At 42.1% G+C, this 24,114-nt stretch overlaps 1 protein-coding gene across 2 annotated transcripts; it reads left to right on the top strand.

Moving 5' to 3' along the window:
• The first annotated feature begins 16,700 nt into the window (after nt 1–16,700).
• On the top strand, nt 16,701–23,899 carry NMS (neuromedin S). 2 transcript variants are annotated; one of them, XM_069029093.1, is made up of 8 exons: nt 16,701–16,845; nt 16,974–17,029; nt 17,400–17,450; nt 18,554–18,613; nt 21,305–21,340; nt 21,758–21,799; nt 22,775–22,805; nt 23,291–23,899. In XM_069029093.1, exons 1-8 carry the CDS (start codon nt 16,773–16,775, stop codon nt 23,305–23,307), a joined length of 366 nt encoding a protein of 121 aa, XP_068885194.1. In that variant the 5' UTR covers nt 16,701–16,772; the 3' UTR covers nt 23,308–23,899. The 2 variants fall into 2 exon arrangements, with proteins under 2 accessions (XP_068885194.1, XP_068885204.1); XM_069029103.1 differs by lacking the exon at nt 21,305–21,340 and having other exon boundaries at nt 16,703–16,845; nt 23,291–23,898.
• The last annotated feature ends 215 nt before the right edge of the window (nt 23,900–24,114 follow it).

Below are 24,114 nucleotides of genomic sequence, written 5' to 3'. Positions count from 1 at the left end.
ACCTCTGTTGGCACATCCTCCTGACCAAGGCACTGCAAATGCAGACTGTGCTCTGGCCACAGGGAGTGACTCCCCAGGGAGGGCCCATGTCTTCCTGCACAGTGTGGCCCCTGTGCCATACCTCAGAGTGTGGTCCTCTGGGGGCATGATCCTCATCCAAGAATAATTTTGGAGTTATTTATATGTGACTGTTTCCAATGGAAATTAAGAGCCCATCATTTTACAGAATCTGATGCCTACTCTATAGTTTCCTTGACTCTTTAAAACAAACAAAAAACAACAAAAAAAATCCTCTCACCCCCCAAAAGAAGAGAAATACAAATTCTTTGTGTTTTTATGGGATTTTTTTGCTGCCTACCTGAATATGAGCTGTTAACTATGTTACCATATGTCCTTAACTTACCATGCATGTTCCCATGCTACAATGTAAAAAAGAAAAAAGGGACAAGGAATTTCCCCAGTCACCATGTAGACAGAAATAGGGATGGGAGGAAGAATTAAGAGGAAGTAGTTGGATTGTTTTGGAGAACAGGCCTTTGGAGTTGTAACACCGAGGTGAGATGAATTCTTCAATCACTGAAACTTACGTTGAAGTTTCTTGCCCTAGAAAAACAGAGACATCAAGATCTAGCTTTACCTTGATTCTCTGTGGCAAATTTTATTTCCTTCAGCTCAATGTTTCTGAAGATATTAGAGCACAGCCAGTCTTGGGCTGCAACAATAAAATCTTATTCTCACTAAGGTGAGAACAGATGGGAGATTGTCTGTTTGAAAATGCCCATTTCTAAAATAGGTGTAATTTAACCAGTTATGGCAACCACCACCAAAAAGATCCCTGAAAATATGAGAGGTAGGGTAAATATGATAAGTTTTAGTGACACTGCTTTCAGCCTCACTACAAGGAAAAGGCTTGAGAATATAAGATGATTTCAACATTTAATGTAAAGCTTTAAGATCTCCCGAAGTATAACTGATGGTCACCAACAAGCCTCTCAATTTATTCAGTTCACCCAAAGAGCAGTTGATGTTTTGGAATTGTGACCACCAGCCATGCATCAAACCTTATGTCAGGACCAGCCATGATAGTTCAACCATGAAAAGCATTAGGTTTTATCTCCAGAATTTATTCACCTAAAAAGAGGGAGAATGATTTTACATCTTCTTTCTATGTATTTAGCTTAAATGAAAGAAGGTTAACAAGATGAAATTCATATTCACAGATGATCTCTGAAAAGTATTATAAGATACTCAGTTACAAAGCATACAGTTAAATAAGTCACCTGTTGCTATTGCAATTGGTATTTGATAAAAGGCAATATTGAAGGTGCCAGCTTTATACTTCAAGAAAAGAGTCATTATTTAATGCTTTCTATCCATCACTGTAGTGTTTATGAAAGTATCATTATGTGTTTTTTCAAGTGATGTTGCTCTAAATTGCAAAATCTACATCTGAGCTCAAAATAATGAAATGAAATAAAAAAAGAGTAAGCCAAGCCAAGATGTTGTTTTCAAGTATGAACCAAGTGTTATGATTAAAAGTACATTTTTTTAGTGGTTCAAGATATCATCTTGTAGCACAGATCCTACAGACTCTTTCTCAGTTCTTTTAAAAATATTGTGGGTAGCCTATATCAGCTGTATTAAGCATTCCTCTCTTACCATATAACAGCATAAATTCTTACTAAATACAATCTTTTTTGACCATTTGGAGCCAAACCTTTCCCTTTCTTAGGCTGTCAGCTCTTGCTGCCAGGCACTAGATCTTCTGTTCACCTTCAGGCTCTGCTCACAATAATCTTTGAGAATTACAACTATTTCTTTTTTAGTATAAGGAACACCCCAGCCCTGCATTTGGAAGCATCACAGCACTTAGGCAGGCATATTTCCACAGCAACACTGTCTTTCTTTTAAGTTGTGTCCCCAGAAAAGAAGGAGGCTGCCATCCATCCATCCATCCATCCATCCATCCATCCATCCATCCATCCATCCATCCATCCACTTACCAATTCCCTCTAGACATTCTGTTCTTTTATATTTTACATTATTTAACTAGTGGGCTTTCCTGGTTTGAAAAAAACCCTACCAGAGCAGTTAGCATGTACTTTGCTGCGACATCCTTATTTCCTAATTTACACATCTTCGTTGAGCACTCACTTCATTAAGGAAACTGTGTCACTAAGCAGTGACTCATTGATCCAGCCACTGCAAAGAGGGCAGATTATTTTCTCCTTCAGGAACGATAAACAACAGCAACACACTGAGCCTCATTGTCTTGGATAACTCATGGTGCCACATTGTGTCTTGCACTGTTGTTGTCTAAATGTGCTCCTGTTACAGAAGTTCACAGAATTCACAGAATGTCTCGGTTGGAAGAGACCTTCAAGATCATTGAGTCCAACCCATGCCCTAGCACCTCAACTAGATCATGGCATCAAGTGCCATATCCAGTCTTTTTTTAAACACATCCAGGGATGGGTCATATCAGCTTCTGCTGTTCTCTTGATATTGCTGGAGTTAGAACAGGAAAATTAATTTTGGCTATATTTTCTCCAAACAGAAGGCAGGGAGCTCTGCTTGATTTCTCCCTTTTTTTTTTTTTTTTAATTGTCACACTGTAGTCAGAATTGGTGCCATGATGATTTTTTGCCTTTTCTTTTATACCTCTTTTATATACCTTTTTATAGCTTTTAGTATTCCTAGTGGTTTTTAGCCTACCTTCTTAGACTTATTTTGTTAAGCTAGGAGACCAAACATCTTAGAAGCCTCGTAGTTAAAGATCAAAAAGCCCCAGACCCCAAGGTCCTCTCCAGAACACATTTTTTAAACTAAGGTAGAACCATCCAGGGGAAGGTTCCTTGGGGAGGGGGGCTCACTTGAGCCTCTCACTGGGGAATCTTTGATAGATATGCTAATTAGTAAAACCTATAATGTTATACCCGATCTCGTGGTGTGGGCATTGCAGTGTGCATTTCAACGCATTCCACCTGGATGTGGTGCACCTAAGGATCCTTAAAATAAATACTGATGTAAAACCCCTTTTTCCCTTCTAACCATGTTTGATTCTTAATTTTAAGACCAAGAAAAGGCATCATTATGAGGTTATCCTTAAGCCATTGCACACAGATTTCATCTTATCCAACTCCTTCACACAGGAAAAATCTCTTTTCTTCACTAGCATTTTACAACTGGATAAGTGAAGCATGCTATTGATTCCATGGCAAAAATAACGCTGCTTTAAAACAATGCTTGATAATGGTAGTTCGATATAGAAGTTACCTCAAGACTGCTTTTCAGAGTTGCAGGCAGACCAGGAACTGCAGCAGCATCACTGTTTTATGCCAAAAACTCTGCAAATTGCTAGAACCTGCCAGGCTACAGTCTAAAGTGAATGTGAATTTTTTTTAATGTAAAACCAACAGAAATTGGATACACAAATATGTTTCTCATGTAGAACAGAGGATATTTAAAAATATTTTTCAAATGATAGCTTGGGTTTTGGAAATATATCCAATACACTCTCTAGAAATTTTCTGTAACTTTATTATGCCTCATGAAGCTTTATCAAGGTCTTTATTGGCTTCTTTAATGTTGTACTCATTTATCTTACTGTATTTCATCGTAGATGAATTGATTTTGACTTTACATCATTCTTCACTATCCCATTAAACACTTATCTTCTTCAGACACTCTGTTGCCAGCTGGGAATATGATAACTCTGTCAACAGCAAGAAAAAGAAAGTTGAAATTTTATGCAGTTAATTCTCCTGTCTCAGGACTATTCATCCAGCTAAATAAACATTACATGATCTCCAGTTTCATGTGACTTCATGATAGGCACATACCTCTGGCCATCATAAATCTCTGAGGTTTGCAGTGATAAACTAGAGAGGATTTGCCAGTTAGTGCACTGTATCTTTTTATATTAACAAATTATGAGATGCGGTCCCAATGTGTCATCTCTGCTAAACCTCTCCTCAGTGACATGTACATAGAAGAAAGGTACCTGATATAACCATTGATGTGGCTGCCTGTTTTGGCTTTTCCTTCTTCTTTAACAATTAAGTCTTTCCAGGTAAAACCCTAAGCTCTCTGCTCACTTTTAAGTGGGGTGCCTTACAGCAAATTATACTGCAGAGAAAAGTCTGTCTTCTCCACTTATATGCTAGAGAGGCTCCAGCCTCCACATTTTTCTGTAGTAGGGCTGAGACAGGCAGGGACTGCATTTGACAAAACATGAGGCATAGAGTAGTCCTCTGCTGAGTCATAAAGTAGTTTTCCCTGTGGATCAGCTCTCCGCTCTGTTCTTTGGTCATTATTTCCTTCAAATTCTCTCTCAAATTTTTCCCCTTCTTTTTTGGCTTTGGAGTAATTCCTTCTTTATCTTGGAGCCTTCAGAGCCAGCAGATAGTGCAGCAGTTTCCATTTAGGACAGAAAAGATGCATTCTCAAGATGTGTTGTTAGGAAGGGGAAAAGCAAGCTGGCCTTACTGCATTTTGTGCACAATGTTGCTAGCATTGAGGGACATTCAGGTACATAATTATCCCAGGGAAAAACTGCTCATAGCTTAAACCAACTCAAGACTGAAGTAGTTTATTGAATTATTAACAGCACATAATTGGTCAGCAACTGGTGAAAAATATATTCAAGAGCTATACCAGGAGATAAACCTCAGTATTAGACACTCACAAACTGTTACTGAACTAGAAATTTTTAAACACCCTTGTATAACTAATCTCCAAATGCTCAAATTCTGCACAGGGAAGGACAAATGCCTACCGCTCTCTCCAGGGTAAGGGGCTCCACTCCTGACAACTTCTCCTTTGGGGGATGTTTGTGCTCTGGCTGTGTGTGATCCCCCACTGCTCCCAACACTCCCTGAACCCTCATGCCACCAAGTGAGACCTGTTGGGCCACAGGTGCAGGGTCTGCACTAAATCCACTGGGTCATCCCTACTGGGTGCCAGCTGTGTCCCCCAATCCACATGGGTGCTGTAATGCCAGTGCTGAGCAAGGCCCCTGTCACTGTCAAACCCTGCTCTGTTACCATCACCAGGGCACTACCCTGTCTTGGAAATTTTGGTGCATCTTTTGCACATCTTTTGAAGCTCAGTCTATTTCAAAAGACTCCAATATCCTGGTTACTGTTAAATCCTGTTGATGGTCTTCTTCATCTATAAGCAGCACCTGTTTGGGCAAGCATCTTCTCAGACAGTTTCTGGTGTTCCACTCATGCTTGTTGACAATCAATTTCCTATCTTACTAAGCTATTTTGTGAAGGGTGGTCCACAAAAGCATTCCCCCCCACAATATTTTGCTGTAAAGAAATACTTACTAAGAAGAGAAAGTAAATACAGATGGAGGATAAGAACTCCCAAAATGTCTGTATTCCTGCCACTACACTATCATTCTCCCTCATTTGTCTTGTCTAGCTGGTGCATCATATTATGGGAGGTCTTTTTCTATGCATTTATGTTTAATGATGTGTCTAGATCTTGGACTGGAACTTTGGCCCCCGTTGAGCCTGGAAAGGGCTGAGCAACACAGTTCCCAGAGCAGAGATCAAGCGAGCAGAAGGGCTCATTCATGGAGTCCTTCCCCAGGCAGGGAGAGCTTTCTTAATTCAAGGTTTGGCCTACATGGAGCAACTAAAATCAAGAAGATAATGTGTAAATTGGGTGTTAATGGATACAAATTAATTCTGTATCTATAATAAATGCCACCATGCTTCTGCAAACAGGCCTTTGGGAAAGGATAACAAAAAAAACTCATTCAAATTTATTGGAGAAGAAGATTAAAAGCTTTTAAAAGACATTCAACTGTAAAATGGTTCCTTCAAAGGAAAACCTGCCTTTTGTTTGCCTGTGATTCTTCTGGACAGCTGCTTGCAGGCAGACCAGGCAGATCTTTTGCCACAGAGAAAAGATATATGTGTTCTGGACACAAAGGGCTCTAGGACTCAGGTGGGGAGAGAAACAGCTTCTGAGGAAGAGACACAATTCTCAGTAGAGGCTGTGGATGACACATCAATACTGACAGACTGGTTTGGACCCTAATCCAAATAGTAGGATTAGTATTAATGGTTCTTTGTTTATTGTTGGTTTACATTAAGTCTGACTGCTAGACCCAGAAGTGCATTGAAACTTACAATTCCATGAAACTTACAATTCCAATATTTTGAGGCCAATAAAATCCTCTAACAACTGAAAAGTTTTGCTTTTTGATACAGTAAAGCTTTTGTGGAGTGATATAATCTAATGAGATTTAAAAAATACTCAGGCCAATGAGTGTCAAGGCATAACCATTTTGGCCAAAGGACAGCATAAAAATTAGATTAAGTTTTACATCTTAAGTCAGAAGGCATACAACAGTTCATACAAATGACATTTAATGTGCAAAAGAAGCAATCACTTCATTTTCAATACTCTGTAAAGATATAGCTGACTTGAAAGAGAATGAGAAAAATTAATTGCTTTCATATTAAGTCAAATTACTTAAGAAAAATACAGGTGTTTTCAGCAATAAGTGTAAGTGACAGTGTTTGAGTACTTACTCATTTTGAATGGCACTCAACTCAGATGTTGTCTTGGGGTGACGTTATGATGTGTATCCCATATCGCTGCCTATGCCCAAAATTAATTTTTGTGCCTTTCTGTGCCTCTAAACTAAGCCTGAGAGGGGGAAGGAAAAAACTGAGCAAAACTTTTTCAGGGCAGTTTGCAGCTTGTTCAAGGTCACACAGAGATAGCAGGTTTTTTTTTCAGCTGCGGGAGTAGAGCGAGGAAGCACCCGGCTTGCTGCTTTCCAGTCAGCTTTTGGCCAGTTGTTTCAGCTTCTTGTTCTCCGGAGAGAGAGAGACTGAGAGTTGGACTTTGTTTTTCCTTCTCTGGAATTCCGGATTTTCTCCCTTTTATACTGGACTGTTTTTTTTCAACCTCAGAGCACATCGGGAGGACTTTCCACCGGGCACAGAGGGCCTGGCCCTGGCCCAAGCCCCAGCGCCGAGGAGACCAAAGGGAGGACTCTTAACACTTTCCCAGGTTTTTTTTCCTCCACAGTGAAACATTTTATTATTTAGCCTTATTTTCCTTTTCCCGTGTGTTTGGTAAATAAATAGTTTTATCTTCTTCACTTTCCTTCGAGGAAAATTTATTTTTTCCCGAACCTGGGGGGGAAGGGGTAGTTGTGCCTTCTCTCAGAGGATATATTTCTAAATTTGGCCAAACCAGAACAAATTTAGTGGCGCCCAAGTGGGGCTCGAAGGAAAGTGAAAAAACGGTGCTAATTACATTTTGGTTTGAATTTGCTTATTCTGTGTTGGGGTAAGGTAATCACCATGGTGGTTGAGTTCATAATGTCTCTCTGGCTTGATGTACTCATGTCTTTTTGGTCCTTAGGCTTCATTGAGGTACTGGTTTTTTTTTGGTCCCTAGGGTTGTTTGCCTATCCACAACTTGCTCAAATCTTGTCCCTGATATGTAAATTTTACAGAGCAGGGAGACGAATCAGGATTTCTATCTTGCTGTGCTCGGTGATAATGATTTATAAGAAGTTGACAGAGGTACGGGCAGCTGTTCGGAGTGTGTATGATAAGTGGTTTCTCCGTCCTAACCCCAGTCCTAGCTTCAGTAGCCTGTTTTGGGAATTTATTAGTAATTGCACCCAGATTGTTAGAGGAGGAGGAGACGAGGTTCCCCTTCCCTTTAAATTTGATAGGTTATCTTTTGAGAATGTTCAGTTTCCCCTGGATGTTAAAGACATCATCTTCGTGGTATTGTATCTCCTAAGCTTCCTCCATATGTCTCGCAGCTTGTCTAGAATGAGAGCTCAGATTTCCAGGGTGACTGCTGAGACACCTGACCCAGAGGTGGAACATCCTGAGTGGTGTGGGGAATGGGAGGATATGGGCCAAATCTTGAAGAAATTCTCTGACCCAATGGTTTGCAAGTTTCCCCCTGAACAAGTTCAGAAACCAGCTGAGGTGGCGAAATATCTGAAAGAGAAATATAATGACAATTCCAATGAGAACAAGCTCCTTGCAATATGTTGGGCTTTGGCATATGCCTATCGCACACTGCAGCATGTAATGGTAGAGAGACAGGAAGATAAATCAGCAAAGCCTGCAGATACCCCAGTCACTCAGGCTGCAGATAAACCAGACAGCAAGCCCAAACCAGATGGAGAGTCTAAGCCACTGACAGTGGCTCCTGTCACGAGGAAGAAGCACACCACCAAAACTGATCGCCCAGTGAAAGATGATGATGATGCAGGGGAAGGGACCTCAAAAGATGCAGGGGAAGGAACCTCAAAACCACCAACTGACTCAGGCACAGAAACCATTACTGAGTCCATGTCCATAAAGGACCTTCACAGCCTAAGAAAGGATTACACCCGACAGTCCGACGAATCCATAATAAGTTGGATGGTCCGTATTTGGGATGCGGCAGGTGATGATGTGATGCTGGACGGTGCTGAAGCGAGGCATTTGGGATCCCTGTCACATGATCCAGTGATCGACCAAGCGATGAAAAGGGGGGCTGATTCTACCAGTGTCTGGAGACGAGTTTTAACAGGCGTGGCTGAAAGATATATGTGTGGAGATGATCTCTACATGCAGCAAACCCCATGGAAGACCATAGAGCAAGGGATCCAACGCCTGAGAGAACTAGGGGTGGTAGAGGTTGTCTTTGCAAATGACCCAGGATTGAGGAGTCCAGACCGGGCCAGAGTTATTCCATACATGTGGCGAAAACTCATACACCTTGGGCCACCAGAATACGCTTCTGCTTTAGCAATAATGAAACCGGACTACGGTGCGAATGAGACTGTGAAGGATATGGCAGTGAGGCTCCAGAACATTTGCAGTACATTGATGACATCATTGTGTGGGGGAACACTGCAGCAGAAGTGTTTGAGAAAGGAGAGAAAGTTATCCGGATTCTCCTGGAAGCTGGTTTCGCCATCAAGAAGAGCAAAGTCAAGGGACCTGCCCGAGAGATCCAGTTCCTGGGAGTGAAGTGGCAAGATGGACGGCGTCAGATTCCCGCTGAGGTCATCAATAAGATCACTGCAATGTCTCCACCAACCAACAAGAAGGAAACACAAGCTTTCCTAGGTGCCATAGGCTTTTGGAGGATGCACATTCCTGAGTACAGCCAGATTGTGAGTCCTCTTTACCTGGTTACCCGCAAGAAGAACGATTTCCATTGGGGCCCCGAACAGCAACAAGCTTTTGCCCAAATCAAGCAGGAAATCACTCATGCGGTAGCCCTTGGCCCAGTCAGGACAGGACCCGAAGTGAAGAACGTGCTCTACTCTGCAGCCGGGAACAATGGCCTGTCCTGGAGCCTCTGGCAGAAGGTGTCTGGTGAGACTCGAGGTCGACCACTGGGATTTTGGAGCCGAAACTACAGAGGGTCTGAAGCCAACTACACTCCAACAGAGAAGGAAATCTTGGCAGCCTATGAAGGAATCAAAGCCGCCTCAGAGGTAATTGGCACTGAGGCACAACTCCTCCTGGCACCCCGACTACCAGTGCTGGGGTGGATGTTCAAAGCAGAGGTTCCCTCTACCCACCACGCCACCAATGCCACATGGAGCAAATGGATTGCTCTCATCACACAGCGCGCCTGTATCGGAAAATTGAATCGCCCTGGGATTTTGGAAATAATCACAAACTGGCCAGAAGGTGAAAACTTTGGTCTCACTGATGAAGAAGAACAAGTGACACGTGCTGAAGAAGCTCCACCGTACAACCAACTGCCATCAGAAGACACACACTACGCTCTTTTCACCGACGGTTCTTGTCGCATCGTAGGGATGAAACGAAAGCGGAAAGCAGCCGTATGGAGTCCCACACGACGGGTTGCCGAAGCTACTGAAGGAGAAGGTGGATCAAGCCAACTCGCTGAACTCAAAGCTATTCAACTAGCCCTGGACATTGCTGAAAGGGAGAAGTGGCCAAAGCTCTACCTCTACACTGATTCATGGATGGTAGCCAATGCTCTGTGGGGATGGTTAGAAAAGTGGGAAAAAGCTAATTGGCAACGTAGGGGAAAACCAATCTGGGCTGCTGAAGAGTGGAAAAACATTGCTGCCCGAGTAAGAAAGCTGGTTGTGAAAGTCCGCCATGTAGATGCTCATGTCCCCAAGAGTAGGGCTAATGAAGAACACCAAAACAACAGGCAGGTAGATCAGGCTGCAAAGATAGAAGTGTCACAGGTAGACTTGGACTGGAAACACAAGGGAGAGTTGTTCCTAGCTCGATGGGCCCATGATGCCTCAGGCCATCAGGGCAGAGATGCCACCTATAAGTGGGCACGAGATCAAGGGGTGGATCTGACCATGGACAGTATCTCCCAGGTGATCCATGACTGTGAGACATGCGCTGCGATCAAGCAGGCCAAGCGGGTGAAGCCCCTGTGGTATGGTGGGCGGTGGTCCAAATACAAGTATGGGGAGGCCTGGCAGATTGATTACATCACACTGCCTCAAACCCGCCAAGGCAAGCGCTATGTGCTCACAATGGTAGAAGCCACCACAGGATGGTTGGAGACCTACCCTGTGCCTCACGCTACTGCCCGGAACACCATCCTGGGCCTCGAAAAGCAAGTCCTTTGGAGGCATGGTACCCCTGAGAGAATTGAATCTGACAATGGGACTCATTTTAAGAACAGCCTTATTAACACCTGGGCTAGAGAACATGGCATTGAGTGGGTGTACCACATCCCTTACCATGCACCAGCTGCAGGCAAAGTGGAACGGTGCAATGGATTGTTGAAAACCACTTTGAAGGCACTAGGTGGGGGAACTTTCAAAAACTGGGAACAGCATCTAGCAAAGGCCACCTGGTTAGTTAACACCCGAGGTTCCACCAATAGAGCTGGTCCAGCCCAATCTGAATCCCTGCATACAACAGATGGAGATAAGGTCCCAGTAGTGCATGTCAGAGGTCTGTTAGGAAAGCCTGTGTGGATAAATTCTGCCTCGAGTGCAGACAAACCCACCCGTGGGGTGGTCTTTGCTCAGGGACCTGGTTGCACATGGTGGGTAATGCAGAAAGACGGAACAACACGTTGTGTACCACAGGGAGATCTGATTGTTGTGTGAAATGCTTGTATACCCTTGCTTGCTGATTGTCACTGTCACTGTTCGTATATAGCTGTGTATATATATATATGTATTAATGTGTGTGTAGAATTAGAATATCTTAGTTTGGGCATTGAGCCAACAATATGGGATAAGGGGTGGAATGTCTTGGGGTGACGTTATGATGTGTATCCCATATCGCTGCCTATGCCCAAAATTAATTTTTGTGCCTTTCTGTGCCTCTAAACTGAGCCTGAGAGGGGGAAGGAAAAAACTGAGCAAAACTTTTTCAGGGCAGTTTGCAGCTTGTTCAAGGTCACACAGAGATAGCAGGTTTTTTTTTCAGCTGTGGGAGTAGAGCGAGGAAGCACCCGGCTTGCTGCTTTCCAGTCAGCTTTTGGCCAGTTGTTTCAGCTTCTTGTTCTCCGGAGAGAGAGAGACTGAGAGTTGGACTTTGTTTTTCCTTCTCTGGAATTCTGGATTTTCTCCCTTTTATACTGGACTGTTTTTTTTCAACCTCAGAGCACATCGGGAGGACTTTCCACCGGGCACAGAGGGCCTGGCCCTGGCCCAAGCCCCAGCGCCGAGGAGACCAAAGGGAGGACTCTTAACACTTTCCCAGGTTTTTTTTTCCTCCACAGTGAAACATTTTATTATTTAGCCTTATTTTCCTTTTCCCGTGTGTTTGGTAAATAAATAGTTTTATCTTCTTCACTTTCCTTCGAGGAAAATTTATTTTTTCCCAAACCTGGGGGGGAAGGGGTAGTTGTGCCTTCTCTCAGAGGATATATTTCTAAATTTGGCCAAACCGGAACAGATGTCTGACAGGATTAAGTGCTGGTAAGTATGGCTAAGGGAGCAGAGCTTTGGGTTAAACTCTTTGTTCCTCACTCAATAAGTGACACATAAGTTGGAGTGTCCAGAGGCTTGAACTCCAGTTATTTAAGCACTCAGCTTCCCAGATGGGTTGGTTTTTGTGTATCACGTTAAAGTCAGGCAGATGATGGGTTATATCACTAGCACAGGGTTGATGGGTCATATGATACTGAAATAGAGTAACGTAGTCTGGTGATTTCTTCTTTCTGGCTGGTGGGTTTAGAGTGAGTGATCTTTGAGGAAACATAGTCAGGTAGTAAAAATGGTCTGGGACTGGCTCTCCCTGTAGTCAGTTCTTGGTGAGACAAACATTTATTTTCAGCTACTCTCTTCTCATATAATAATGGAGATGTAGGATTTGGGTATTTGCCAGAAATCTGAGATGTATGGTACATGTTAACCTAAATCCTTTACTCTAGTGATCAGTGTAAGATGTCCACAGACTGTGGTGATCCCTCTATAAACACAAAATTATGATTTACATATAGCTATATTCAAAGAAAATTAAAGATACAAATGAAATCATTTAGATTTAGGAGGCATGGATGAATGAGTGTCAGCATTATAATTCAGCTATTAAAATCAAATTTGTTCAGCTGGTGGTGTGAAGTATGTGTCAGCCACTCCAGCATTTGACTCAGAGACCACCTGGAAATTTATGGCAGGGCTAAGATGCCAGGAATTAATCATTCTGGACAAATCCTTGATGAAAGCTCAATTGCAGATATTGATTGAGTTATCCCACCTGTTGCCTGAGCAGAAGAGCATACTGCTTCCCTGTCCAGCTGGGGCAACACCAAATAAAATTAAGCCAAGTCAGAGTTCCAGGTTAAAGATCTTTTCAAATGTCTCAAAATCTAGAAATTATACTGATCCTTTATCCCACTGTAGCCAAATACTGCCCATTGCTACAGCACTCTTTCCATACAGCACAACATGGTAGGTGCAAATTGCTCCATTTCAAAGGAATTTACACTTCTCTGGCTGAATGTAGCAGACATAAAATCACATTTCTCCAAAAATTAGCCAAAAACTATCCAAAAGAATTCAGCTATTCCTGGTCTAGTTTCCTAACTTCACCACTATCATCTGTCCTCCATTTTGATGCTCTTGGTTAGTTCTTGTATTTGAACTCCTGCCCTGTGGGACATGCTTTTAACTGATCCCCTTGAAATATTTACTTGCTGGCCTACTTGACTTTAAGACCATGGCTTTATAGCTGTAAAGTACAGCAACCCAACCACAAGCAGAAGCATAAGATTGACTATTCTGTACTTACTTGACATTCTGACAACCAAATCAGCACCTATAGCAGATATCAGTTTTACAAAAGTGTGATATGTGCTGATAAAGCAAAGTTGGGGCACACAGCTCTGAGTGCCGAGTGGAGCCTTGCCCATGTGAAAACAAAAATGAGACAAGCTCCCACTGTTTGGACCATTTGTTTGTGCTGAAAAGGTAAACAAATGTTAACTAAAACCACATCAAACACAGCCTTGTATTCAACATAAGTAGGCACTGTTATATGTAATAGGAGCAGTGGGAGATGTCTGCAGGCTCTGTGACAGGTTTGCCTCATAAATACTCTCCATTTTCTGCAGCTTTCCTCATCTTTCCAAACAGGTCGTGGCTGAGGCATTGAAAGCCCTCAGAGCAGGATCAGGCTTTGCACGAAGTGCTGCTGAGCTGCGGAGGGGGAGAGGCATGAGCAAGCAGAAGCAGCCGGTTGGGACGCACTCTGGAACTGCTCGATGGTGAAATTTTGCAGACTCTGTCCTTGCTGTCTGCAATAACTACTGATTTCATTGCAGAAATCACTTACGAAAAGGAAACCAGCCCTTCATCTTTTTTGCCCATTGACACCAAATTTTCTTCTTATTCATTTATCAATCACAGCATATTTTAGTCTAAAATGATGGGTAATATTGCTGTTGCTAAATGTATGCCAAGTCTCCTTACTCACAATAAAAAAATCCTCTTGTTTCTCATCGACCCCCTACTAAAGCTTCATTTTAAACTCACTTGTGAATCACTGTGGGCACTGAAAGTCACCCTAATTTTCTCTCTTTGTGCAGAGAGCCCAGGACCTTAAAGCAGGAATTTTATTTATCCAGTAAAATTGTGGCTCATTAATGTGGCTTGGTGTTGATATATCCATTGGCAGAGCTGCACCTTAGCTAACACCTTTGAAATGAAACATCCAGCAGCAAAGAAAGTTCTGATTTAAGGAAGCTGAATGTGTTCATTATAAAACACCCTCATATATTTGAAATTTTAGTTCTCAACACTTTCCCCATTCTTCTCTCATACTGCACAGCTGTGATAAAATACTATTTTCAGCTAGGAGATAAGTTGTGATTTTTTTTAGTGGAGTTTGAATGAGTGAATTTTTATCTCATCTCTAAGTATTAAGCCTCACTTGATGCAAATGAATAGCTCCATAGGCTTCACTGTAGGCAAAATTTGCTGAAAGAAGACACAGAATACACTTAAGGTACTCCGTGGTAAAGAGTGAAATAAAGCAGCAGATGGTTTATTGTGCATGAGAAGGACGAAGGAAAGGTTCAGGTAGCATCCAGTATTTTATGAAAGGTAGAAATAGATTTTACCCACCCAGCATGATCACATGCCACTTTTCCTATGCTGTTACAAAAAAAATCCCACTCCTAAACTCAGATGTGTTGAAAGAGGCTACTATATAGCAGGCTGTGTGAGAAAGAAGTGGGAATTTAGGCAGGTAATGGGTCACCTGAGGAAGAAAGCAGAAGACTGTGCTTTTCTACTCAGATAGGAAAGCCAGAGAACCACATCCCATTACAGTGAACAATCACTAGCAATCTGGTAATAATTTATAAGTATTCTCTTGTAAAAAGAGCAAATTATTAGGATTTAAAAGGATTGGTATCTCATATGTTAACATTAAAAAAATAATAACAAATAGTGAATCTATAATGGCTCTCCAAAATCCCGTGAGTCTGCAGCATGGGAGTGATTTGGATGCAAGATCTGTGATAAGCATGGCAAGAGAAAAACTGTTGGTGAAAAATAATTTTAAGTTTGGTTAAAGTGTTGAAAGACAGAAAGAAGATAGTTAATATGAAAATGTGTAATCTTTCAGAGTATCTTTACCTTCTCTCATTTTACTGTCTGCCTGTGATGAGCCCAGCTCACACTTAGTGGGGCTCTGCTTTCACATTTCTGTGACTACACTGGCTTAAATAAATTACACCAAACACAAACCTGCTTCTTGCTGCTATTATCCTCCTTTTATGAGCGAATTTAACAAACAGAGACAGTCCTTTCACTCCAGGATTTCATGGGCTTGGGTAGAAAGCAGGACCACTGCAAATAGGAGCTATGGGCTTCCTGGAACCCTGCATCTTCTTGTTAATGAAAGCCTGGGAGGATTTGCTGTGAGAAACTATCATCACAAAACTTGCTGCAATCTGCTTTAGCTCCCACTAATTATACAGTCAGAGGGACTAATCTCTTTGAATTCTATCCTGTCTTGAAACTCCCATTTCCAGTTAAGACAGTGTGAATCTGACAGCTGAGTGTCTACTCCAGCAATGTCTGACCTCTCCTGACATCTCCCTACTCAGATTATTGCTCCCAAAAGGCTGTGATGAGGCGAAGACAGCTGTCTCTCCCAGGGGAAGGAACAAAGGGTGAACTAACGGTGTTGGGGTCACTCGGCTGCTCCAGTGCCTCTTTACATGTTCAGGACACGCAGCTGTGTAGGTGACAAAGTCGATGAAGTCTGGCTCCCTTTTTCTTTGTGAGAAAGCAGGTGTGTCTCCTCCCTGACTGTTCTGAGATGCTCCCACTAGGAACAGTCCTGCTGTCATCCTTTTAGTGTGCAGCACAGCCATTGAGGGACATTATGAGATGAGGTGGGATGCTGTGAAAATAATACCTTCTGCAGTTCTTTATGTCTCATATCCCACACTGGAGCCATTGCCTCTCAAGCATGTCTAGTACATAGAATCATAGAACAGTTAGGGTTGGAAGGGATCTTAGAGATCATGTAATTCCAACCCTGCTATGTTAGAAGTTGGACAACTGAATATGTATTTGCTTCAGCAGGCCCAGTCTATAAAAAAAAGAGTTTGGGAGGGCTCTGCCTTTCTCAGTCTGTGATCTGATTAGAAAGCATTGCCCTTAGAACTTGAACAGAGAAAACCAGGAAGTTTTCCATAGTCAAACACAATGATTAAATCGGGAAGAAAGGAGATTCACTTTCTGTTGAGAGCAGATCTGTATCTTTTCCACAGCCATACCCACTACGAAATGAACAAAGAGGTGGATGGCCTTCCTTATTTCACGTGAAGGTAAATGTAGTAAAATGGGCCAAGACTTGTGCAATATGAAAGTTCATATCCTTTCTGATTAGAAGGCAAACTTTATTTCCCAAGCTGCCATGAGAAGAAATAATTTCCAAACACTCAGCAAGCCCTACTACAAAACAGAATTTTCTGTTGCTCCATCATGTGACCATGCACAGCATCTTCTTTTCATCTCTCACTCTTTCCTCTCGGTCACCTCTTGTAGAAAAGCAGCTTTGACGGAGAGTTCTAGGGGTTGGAGAACGGGGTCCCTATGGCGGGGGTGGGGGTTTCACGGCGTGCCGAGCCGCGGGGCTGTGGGGGCGGCAGTGCTTGTCCGGCAGCGGGAGCGACACCGGGAGCGACAATGGGAGCGGGGCTTGGGACCGCCCCGGCGCCCATTGGCTCGGCGGCTCCATATGGGGCTCGGCGCGGCCCCATAAAGGCGCCCGTCCGCTCGCCCCTCCGTCCATCCGCGCCCCGCCATGCCCTCGGCGCCGCCCGCCCTGCCCTGGCTCCTGGCCGCCTGCTGCCTCTGCGCCCTCCCGCGGGGCTCAGGTACGTCCCGGCACCGGCGTCAGGGGAATGCGGGAGAACCCGCGGAAAGCGTCGGCTCCTCTAGAGAGAGGAGCGCCGTCGGGGCAGGGCTCCGCGGCATCCCAACACACCCGTGTCCCGTCCCGCAGGGTTCCCGCAGCCTTTCTCGCGCTCCCGGGACGGTGTGGAGCTGCCCCAAAACCAGGTACATCTGTCATTGTCGTCTGACAGCGATGCGCGGTGGAGAGGTAGGGTAGAGACGAAGAAGGTGGAAAACGACATTCGTCTTTGGCAGGGAAAAGAGCTAGGAAATCGGCAACGGACTGGCAATGCCTTTTTAAAAACCCTGGGGGAGATGGTAAAGAGAGGAGGGAGGCTGGCGCCCTGTGCCCCCCGCAGCGGCAGGTGAACAGGTATGGGCAGGGGTGTGGTGTGCAGCCGGGTGCAGAATAGGACACCTGGGTCAGCAAAAGCTGGACAGGCTAATAACGAGCCAGTCCCGACTTCCCGAGTGAAAACAGAGGTCCGAAGGTATGATAGACTCACTGTTAATGTCTGTTCTTTACTTTTTAAAGCAACTGGCACTGTGTTTCAGTCAATGGATGGAAATGTCCGATCAGCCCCAGGTAATTTGACTCTGGTAGTGTGTTTGATCTGCTGAGACTCTCTCCTCCAGACATACTAATTGTCCTGTATAACCCGGAGCATCGATGCCTGCAGGTGGCAGAGCCTCTGCCAGAGAGCCAGCAGCTCTGGAGAGCAGAGCTAGTTTGTTGGTGTATGTGCTCTCCTCCCAGTGAAGCTAATGCGGACCTAAAGGAAAGCACGGGTTTGTTTTTCCTTTCTTGCCATGCCAGTAGTTAGCTAACACTGAAGCAAGAGGTGACGGACAGTTCTGCAGGAGTTAAAGGTCCTGTGTGGTCCTGGCTTGGTGCTTGGTGGGTGGATGGGTTTTTTCTGGGGTGCTCAGAGGAGAGGGGAGCAAGGGGGAGTTTTCACAGATCACTTCTGCTGGCCCAGAGCTTACAAACACTTTAGAAGAAAAAATTAGTATGTGAAAGATCAGCTACACTGCATTTAATATCGAGCCCAAGGGTTATTTTCAAAGTGGGGAGAAAAATATTTGCAGGATCAGGAAGTATTTGGAAATTTTGAACATTTTGTGCTGATTTTTTTCTGTCTGAAATCTTACAGTTTTGTGAACCAAGACTTGTAGAAAACTGTTCCCAGAGGCTGTTTTTGAGGTGTCTTACACCTCACTTCCTTTGAAGCTGTAGTCCTTATCTAATGTGATTGCATGCATAAGCAAATCCCTGTACTGTGGCAATGACTATGGGACAGTAATTTCAGTATTCATGGTTAAAGATTATAGCATTGATTGACTGAAATGCTTGTAGGTGAAAATGAGCACAGATTAAACATGCCACAAACCAAAGCTATCCCTAGAACAATTAGCATAGAAAAATGTATTTTAAATGTGAGGTTGATTTAGATCTCTTTATAGCACCAGACTGTATTGACAACTGTTGTATTCTGCATATTATCCTCAAACAAGAGACTAATTTTTCAGCTCATAATAGCATCAGTAAGTTTTCCCCTGCTACGAGTGTTTTTAGTGAACTGTGCTCAATCTAAATTGATTCAGGATCAGAATCAAGCCTGTTTTCTATCAAACTATGTACACCACATTCTCCCAGTAAATATATTAAAGCGTTGCTTGTTTTTTCAGATCTCCAGCACTGTTTTGGATCTCTGTTATTCCATATTCAACAGCATGCATAAAAATGAGGTAAGGGGCCATTGTTTCTTTTGTTTCAAAGCACCCCCTTCTTAAACTTAAAAAGCAACCACTCCACGATCAACTTTTTGACATTTCTCTCCAAACAATAATGTAGACTCTAATAGTGTGACGGTTTAAGAGATGTAGGAGAGTATATAAAATATTTTCTTCTTGTTAGTAGTTTGCATGTAATTCTTAGTTACTTTAAATTATTTATATGAAATTGCTGTTTTTCACCAATTTAGAGCTCAAGAACCAAAACATGCACCTACAGTCAGAGTATTTTAACCTGACCCTCAGTTTTGAATAACACTGGGTTAAATATGCTAAAAAGATACATAACCCTGGATCAATAGCATACCTTATATCATGCTGAACATGGAGGTGTATGAGTTGCTTTACTGATTTTAATACTCTGTTTGAAACGATCTTGGGGTTTCTTTGTGTTTCTGACTCAGATGAAAGAGATTGAAGAGTTGTTGAGTATAGTTCTTTTTTGTTAGTGCAGTCATATAAAGACCCACCTCAATGTCAGTTCTGCTTTATATCACTATTTTATTATCACCACTTCATTGACAACCTTTTCCAGAAAATTCACTCAGCCCCTGGGTATAAGCTAAAAAGCCAGGCTGAGTCTTCTGTTGTTTCAAAACAAGAGTAGATCCTGCAAGACAATAACAGAAAGTATTTTGAAATGCATTTCAGTATCTCTTCTTGCCAGTGTCTTTAGCTTATTCCAAGCATGCTTTCCTGAAGCAGTCATAAAACTCTACAATACTGAAGCTGATAGTATAAAAAAATTCTAGCATTTCAGTCTTAAATGTCTAATAAATGTTTTTGAGTTCACTATTGACTCTTATGCCTCCACAACTTAGCTAGTGAGGGAACATCCAGAATCATCTGGTAACTTTGAACAGAGTCCTGTTCCTGGTTACTATTTTAGTAACTAACTTTGCAAAAAATGGTGTCCTCAAGATTAGAAGCTGAATCTCATACAGTAGCCTTTCAAAAAATATGAGCTACATGTCTGCAATATAATTTCTAGGTGTGGTCTGAGTAAAGAAGCAGATAAAGTAAAAATGTGAAATATGGAAAAAGAACTATGGGAAGTTTTACCCAGCTGATCAAATCTCATATTCCATGAAATTGTACTTTCTTAGCCCACAAGGAGTCTTGAGAATACACTACAAACATGAGTCTGTATGTAGTGAATCCAAGGAAAAAGTCATGAAATCCTACTAATGGCAGCTGAACTTAAATTTCTACATTATTCTATATTTCTGTGAATAAAAAAAATAATTATTTAGTCAGAGTTATAGATTCTATAGAGAAGGTAGGTGGGGTTTCAAGAGAAGAAATGAGGCCTCAGCACTGTGAAAGGTGAAGTCCATGGCAATTTGGGCTTGAATGGGACTTGAACCCCACCTGGGGAATATAAAATATTTTGTGAGAACTAAGACTAATGTCATTGCCTAATCTTTGGGTAAACCTTGTAGATGGTGCTTCAAAGAAAGCAAAAAGAGCTATCTAAACCCATCCACATCACAATCACTTCACTGTGTGTTTGAAATTTCCATCCTAGAGTTGTTTAGAAGCTCAGTTTTTACCATATTTCTTTCACATAGTAATCTCTCACCTGTTATAATTAGTTAGGGTAGTTGAAACTTCAGGCTAAGTCATTAATCAATCTCTATCTTTGCTTGGTATGTAATAATCATATCAGAACAAGGGTAGCATTCATATTGTCTCTCTGTAGTAGTCTCCTCCTTTGCATATTTTAAAGCACCTTGATTGAGCAAGCATTTTTTTCTTCTCTAGTATTTCATAGCATGTAAGTTGATGTCAGTTGCTCTATAAATTGTTGTCTTGCAGCTTGAACCAAATAAATCCTCTTCTCATACCCTGAACCATGATTCCCTATTTCTTGCTTGTGTATTTTGTCTTTTAAAATTTCTTCTCTGCAGTTTCCCATCCACATGCTTTCCTGCATTCTCACCCTGTCTTCACATCCTCGCCCATTACATGTGTTTGTTTTTCAAGCCCACTCCAGGTAACTAAACCCACTCACTGATGCAACTGTGGCTGGGGCACACAGCCATCCCACTCCTGGCTACCTCGGAGCACAGCCTGGCAGCTGTGTCATGGGCAGGAGGGCTCCCAAACCATGGCTGCAGGTTCAGGGCTGCCTTACATGTTGAACTTAGTCTGCTCACATAAAGTCATGGGGAACATTTCTGTTTCCTGAAGTAAGGCTGAGTAGAAAAATGAGCAATTTTCTGAAGAATAAAGAGTGCAGGGGAAAGCTTAAACCCAGCAATCTTTCCTGGGTTAAAACCAAGAGCAGTCTGAAAGGTGAAGAGCAGCCACATTTTAACAAGGTAAGAGCTCTCAGTACAATTCTAGCCTGAGGAGTGGAGCTCCAGGCTGAGCTCTGCTTCACTCCCCAGAGCATGGCTGCACTTTGCTGTACAGCAAGGGAAGCCTGTTGAATGATGGTAATGAACAGAGTAACCTTCCAGGCAAGACTTCACATCAATCTTTACAAAGATCAGTTTGCTGCTGTTCTTACATCAGTCTGTGATAAGTGTAAGGTTATCTCTCTTCTCACATGGAGTGTAGCAACCTCATCAGTAATAGAGGGTCACTGTAACAAACCAAAACATGCTGGCATCCTGATTAACTTACAGTGTCCACTTGCAGGAATCACAGATTGCTTCTGCAAAGTTTACAAAGAAGGTATGTAAATGTGAAGACAAGCAGTGGCAGTAGCAGTGGGTAGGGAAGTATGTCCCCTTCCTTGTTCCTTTTGCTGCTTTTTTAAAGTCAGCTTGTTTTTTTTCAGTGGTTGGGAAGTGATCTATGCTGACCCTGCTTATACCCGATGCGTAAAGCTTTCTTTTATATCTCTTCTAAACCCTGTGAATCTTTAATTATGGTAATTCATTATATTTACATGAGACACAATGTTCTTTAGGCATTAATTTTTAATCAGCATCCCAGATGAATGGGCATTGGGGACTATCAACATCTTGTTTGCATGCTGCTGAAAAAGGCCCCAGATTACCAATATTCTGATAGAATGGTAAAATTTGGCAACGGATCTATGGAACTGAGTTTAAAGTATTTTGTCATTGTTTGTGTTTGATTTTACAGGACAGTCATGGAACACTGGGGCGGCCTTTCTTCCTTTTCAGGGTATCTGAGTCTCTTCATTTTAAAGATTCTCAATAGCAGACATTGTTATATGTTCACAGATGAGCAGCTGTTTCACAAATTCTTGCTGCAGTTGTTTTGAAGAGAGGCCAAATATCCCTTGCTTGAAAGCTTAGGGAGCCATTTGCTCAAAAAGCTCTGGTTTGACTAAAAGATGACAAGATAATGAGATCTGGGGTACTAATGGATTAAACACTTATTTTTGTTTGAAGATACGCCTCTGCAAATGTTTTATCTTGAGCCAAATCATCCATGTGACTTGTATCTCTGAGACTGTCAAGGTGCACTGATGCTAAATAAATTAGATCAAACATGTGCCTGAGCTGAGTGTCCACCTGGTTTGAGAGGTCTGGCAGGAAGCGAAGTCACACTGCGTAACGGTGAAAAGCCAAAGCAAAATGATCATCATTTCTGTCATGTTTTTCACCCATGGGCTTGCTGAGCTATGACATGGTCTAATGCCCAGTGTGCTGGTTTAGACACACCCTGATTAACACCAAAGTAATTTTTAGGAATATCTTGAACACATTTTAAAAAATTTAAAATATTGTAAAGTAGGTCATGTCAGGTAACCAGAGTCCCAGTTCAGCAGTAATTTATGTTTAATTCAAGTTATTTCAAGTGTGTCCATCCAGGTTCTTTCAGTGCTGATATTTATATGCTCTTTCTTAGGCGTGTGCCTATACTACCCCAACAAATTGAGACCCACACCCTGAATGAAAATAATTAAAGCCAGAATGTTTAGGTTTTTGGGCAGAGGCTGAATGAAAATTTCTCATATTCAAAGGCATAACCCACCCTGCATGGGTCCCCTATCATTTGACATGTTGCTGTAAAGAAAATCTTACTACAGTCTTATACAGTCCTCTGTCTGCATGATGGGAATGTATTTTTGGTGTGCTTATAGGTCTGTAATCCATTACTTCTTTACAATCATCTAATTATTATATTTTTCAGCCTCGAAATGGAAGAACTATTGAAGGCAGTGGTAAGTAGGCAGCCAAAAGCATCAAGAATTTCTTCTGCCTTTTCACTAATGATGATCCTCATGACAAAAGAAGGTCCTGAGAAGCATTACAAACCTAGTACCAATCTATGAAACACACATTTCATATGGCCACTGAGAGTTGTCTTGACAGAAACATGGGGTTTTTTCATGCTAACAGACTTAGAGTACACACCCTTGACAAAGGGATGGTTTTCTTCATCATGCTTCCATACTCTAAAAGAAGGTCAGCAGGGTTAGAACATGGTAGAAAGAGAATTGTGTGAGGAGGGAGGATTCATGTTTGAGCAAAAATAACAGATTTGGGTGCTTATCTAAACTTTCAAGCATCTTAATCTTCTGGTATTAGAATCTGAAGCTATTTAATTTCTAACTTTGAGAAGAACCAGATGCACAGAACTGAGTACTAAGTCATATTCACATCAACATCTCAACATAAAAGATGATACTGTGTTAATTCATTTCAGAATACCGTGGAATATGAAGTTCATGGATTCATTTACCAACTTGATGACTTGGTTTACATAAAGGAAAGAGACTTCCCATTGCACTGGTTGTCTATTATGTGACTCAGTTGTCTGGAATTTGCTGTTCCATGTAATAAATTTGCAATCAGTAATTCTTTTTGTTGTCCTTTTTTATTGAAGCCCATACCAGACGTCCTTGGGCTATCGTGTAGCATTGCCTGGTGCCAGCTGTAATCAAAGGAAATCAATTATCTCAATATCAACAATTTTCAAATCCAACAGTGAATTTTATAACATCTTTTTTAATATGGTCATAAATGATAAGCTTGTCCTTTTGACTAGGTAATATATTTCCCCATTATTTCAGAATAGGCATCTGGAACAGCACAATATTAAAATCATCATGGACATTTTAATGATTTATTTTGAGTAACTAAGTGCTTGAGTGTGATAATTGATGAAGCCAAAGCACTTTGAAAGAAGAGGAACAAGTACTGCTCCTACACACAGACATGATTTGATCAGATAATGTATTTTTTTCAGCCTTGCCTTACTGGCTATCATAAAGCACAAATGAGGCACTTTGGAGAAATATTCTGAACATCTGCCCTTTTCTCCTGAAATCATGCATTTAAAAATGTAGTGCAGCTGCTTGTGCTTGCACTGTATGGAGTGTTTTGGTACATGGAGACATTTATGGGCACAAAACTTCAAGTACTAAGCAGTTACTTCCTTAGGAAGAAAAGAACATAGTAAAATTGAGGGTCTGGGGATACAAATGAGGCTGCAATTCCTGAATGTACCATTGGTTTCCTCAAGCCCTT

The sequence above is a fragment of the Aphelocoma coerulescens genome, chromosome 1 (genome assembly GCF_041296385.1).
Source record: "Aphelocoma coerulescens isolate FSJ_1873_10779 chromosome 1, UR_Acoe_1.0, whole genome shotgun sequence".
In the NCBI taxonomy this organism is placed as follows: domain Eukaryota; kingdom Metazoa; phylum Chordata; class Aves; order Passeriformes; family Corvidae; genus Aphelocoma; species Aphelocoma coerulescens.
Note: the sequence above shows the minus strand (reverse complement) of the source record. Positions and strands in the feature narration are given on the sequence as shown.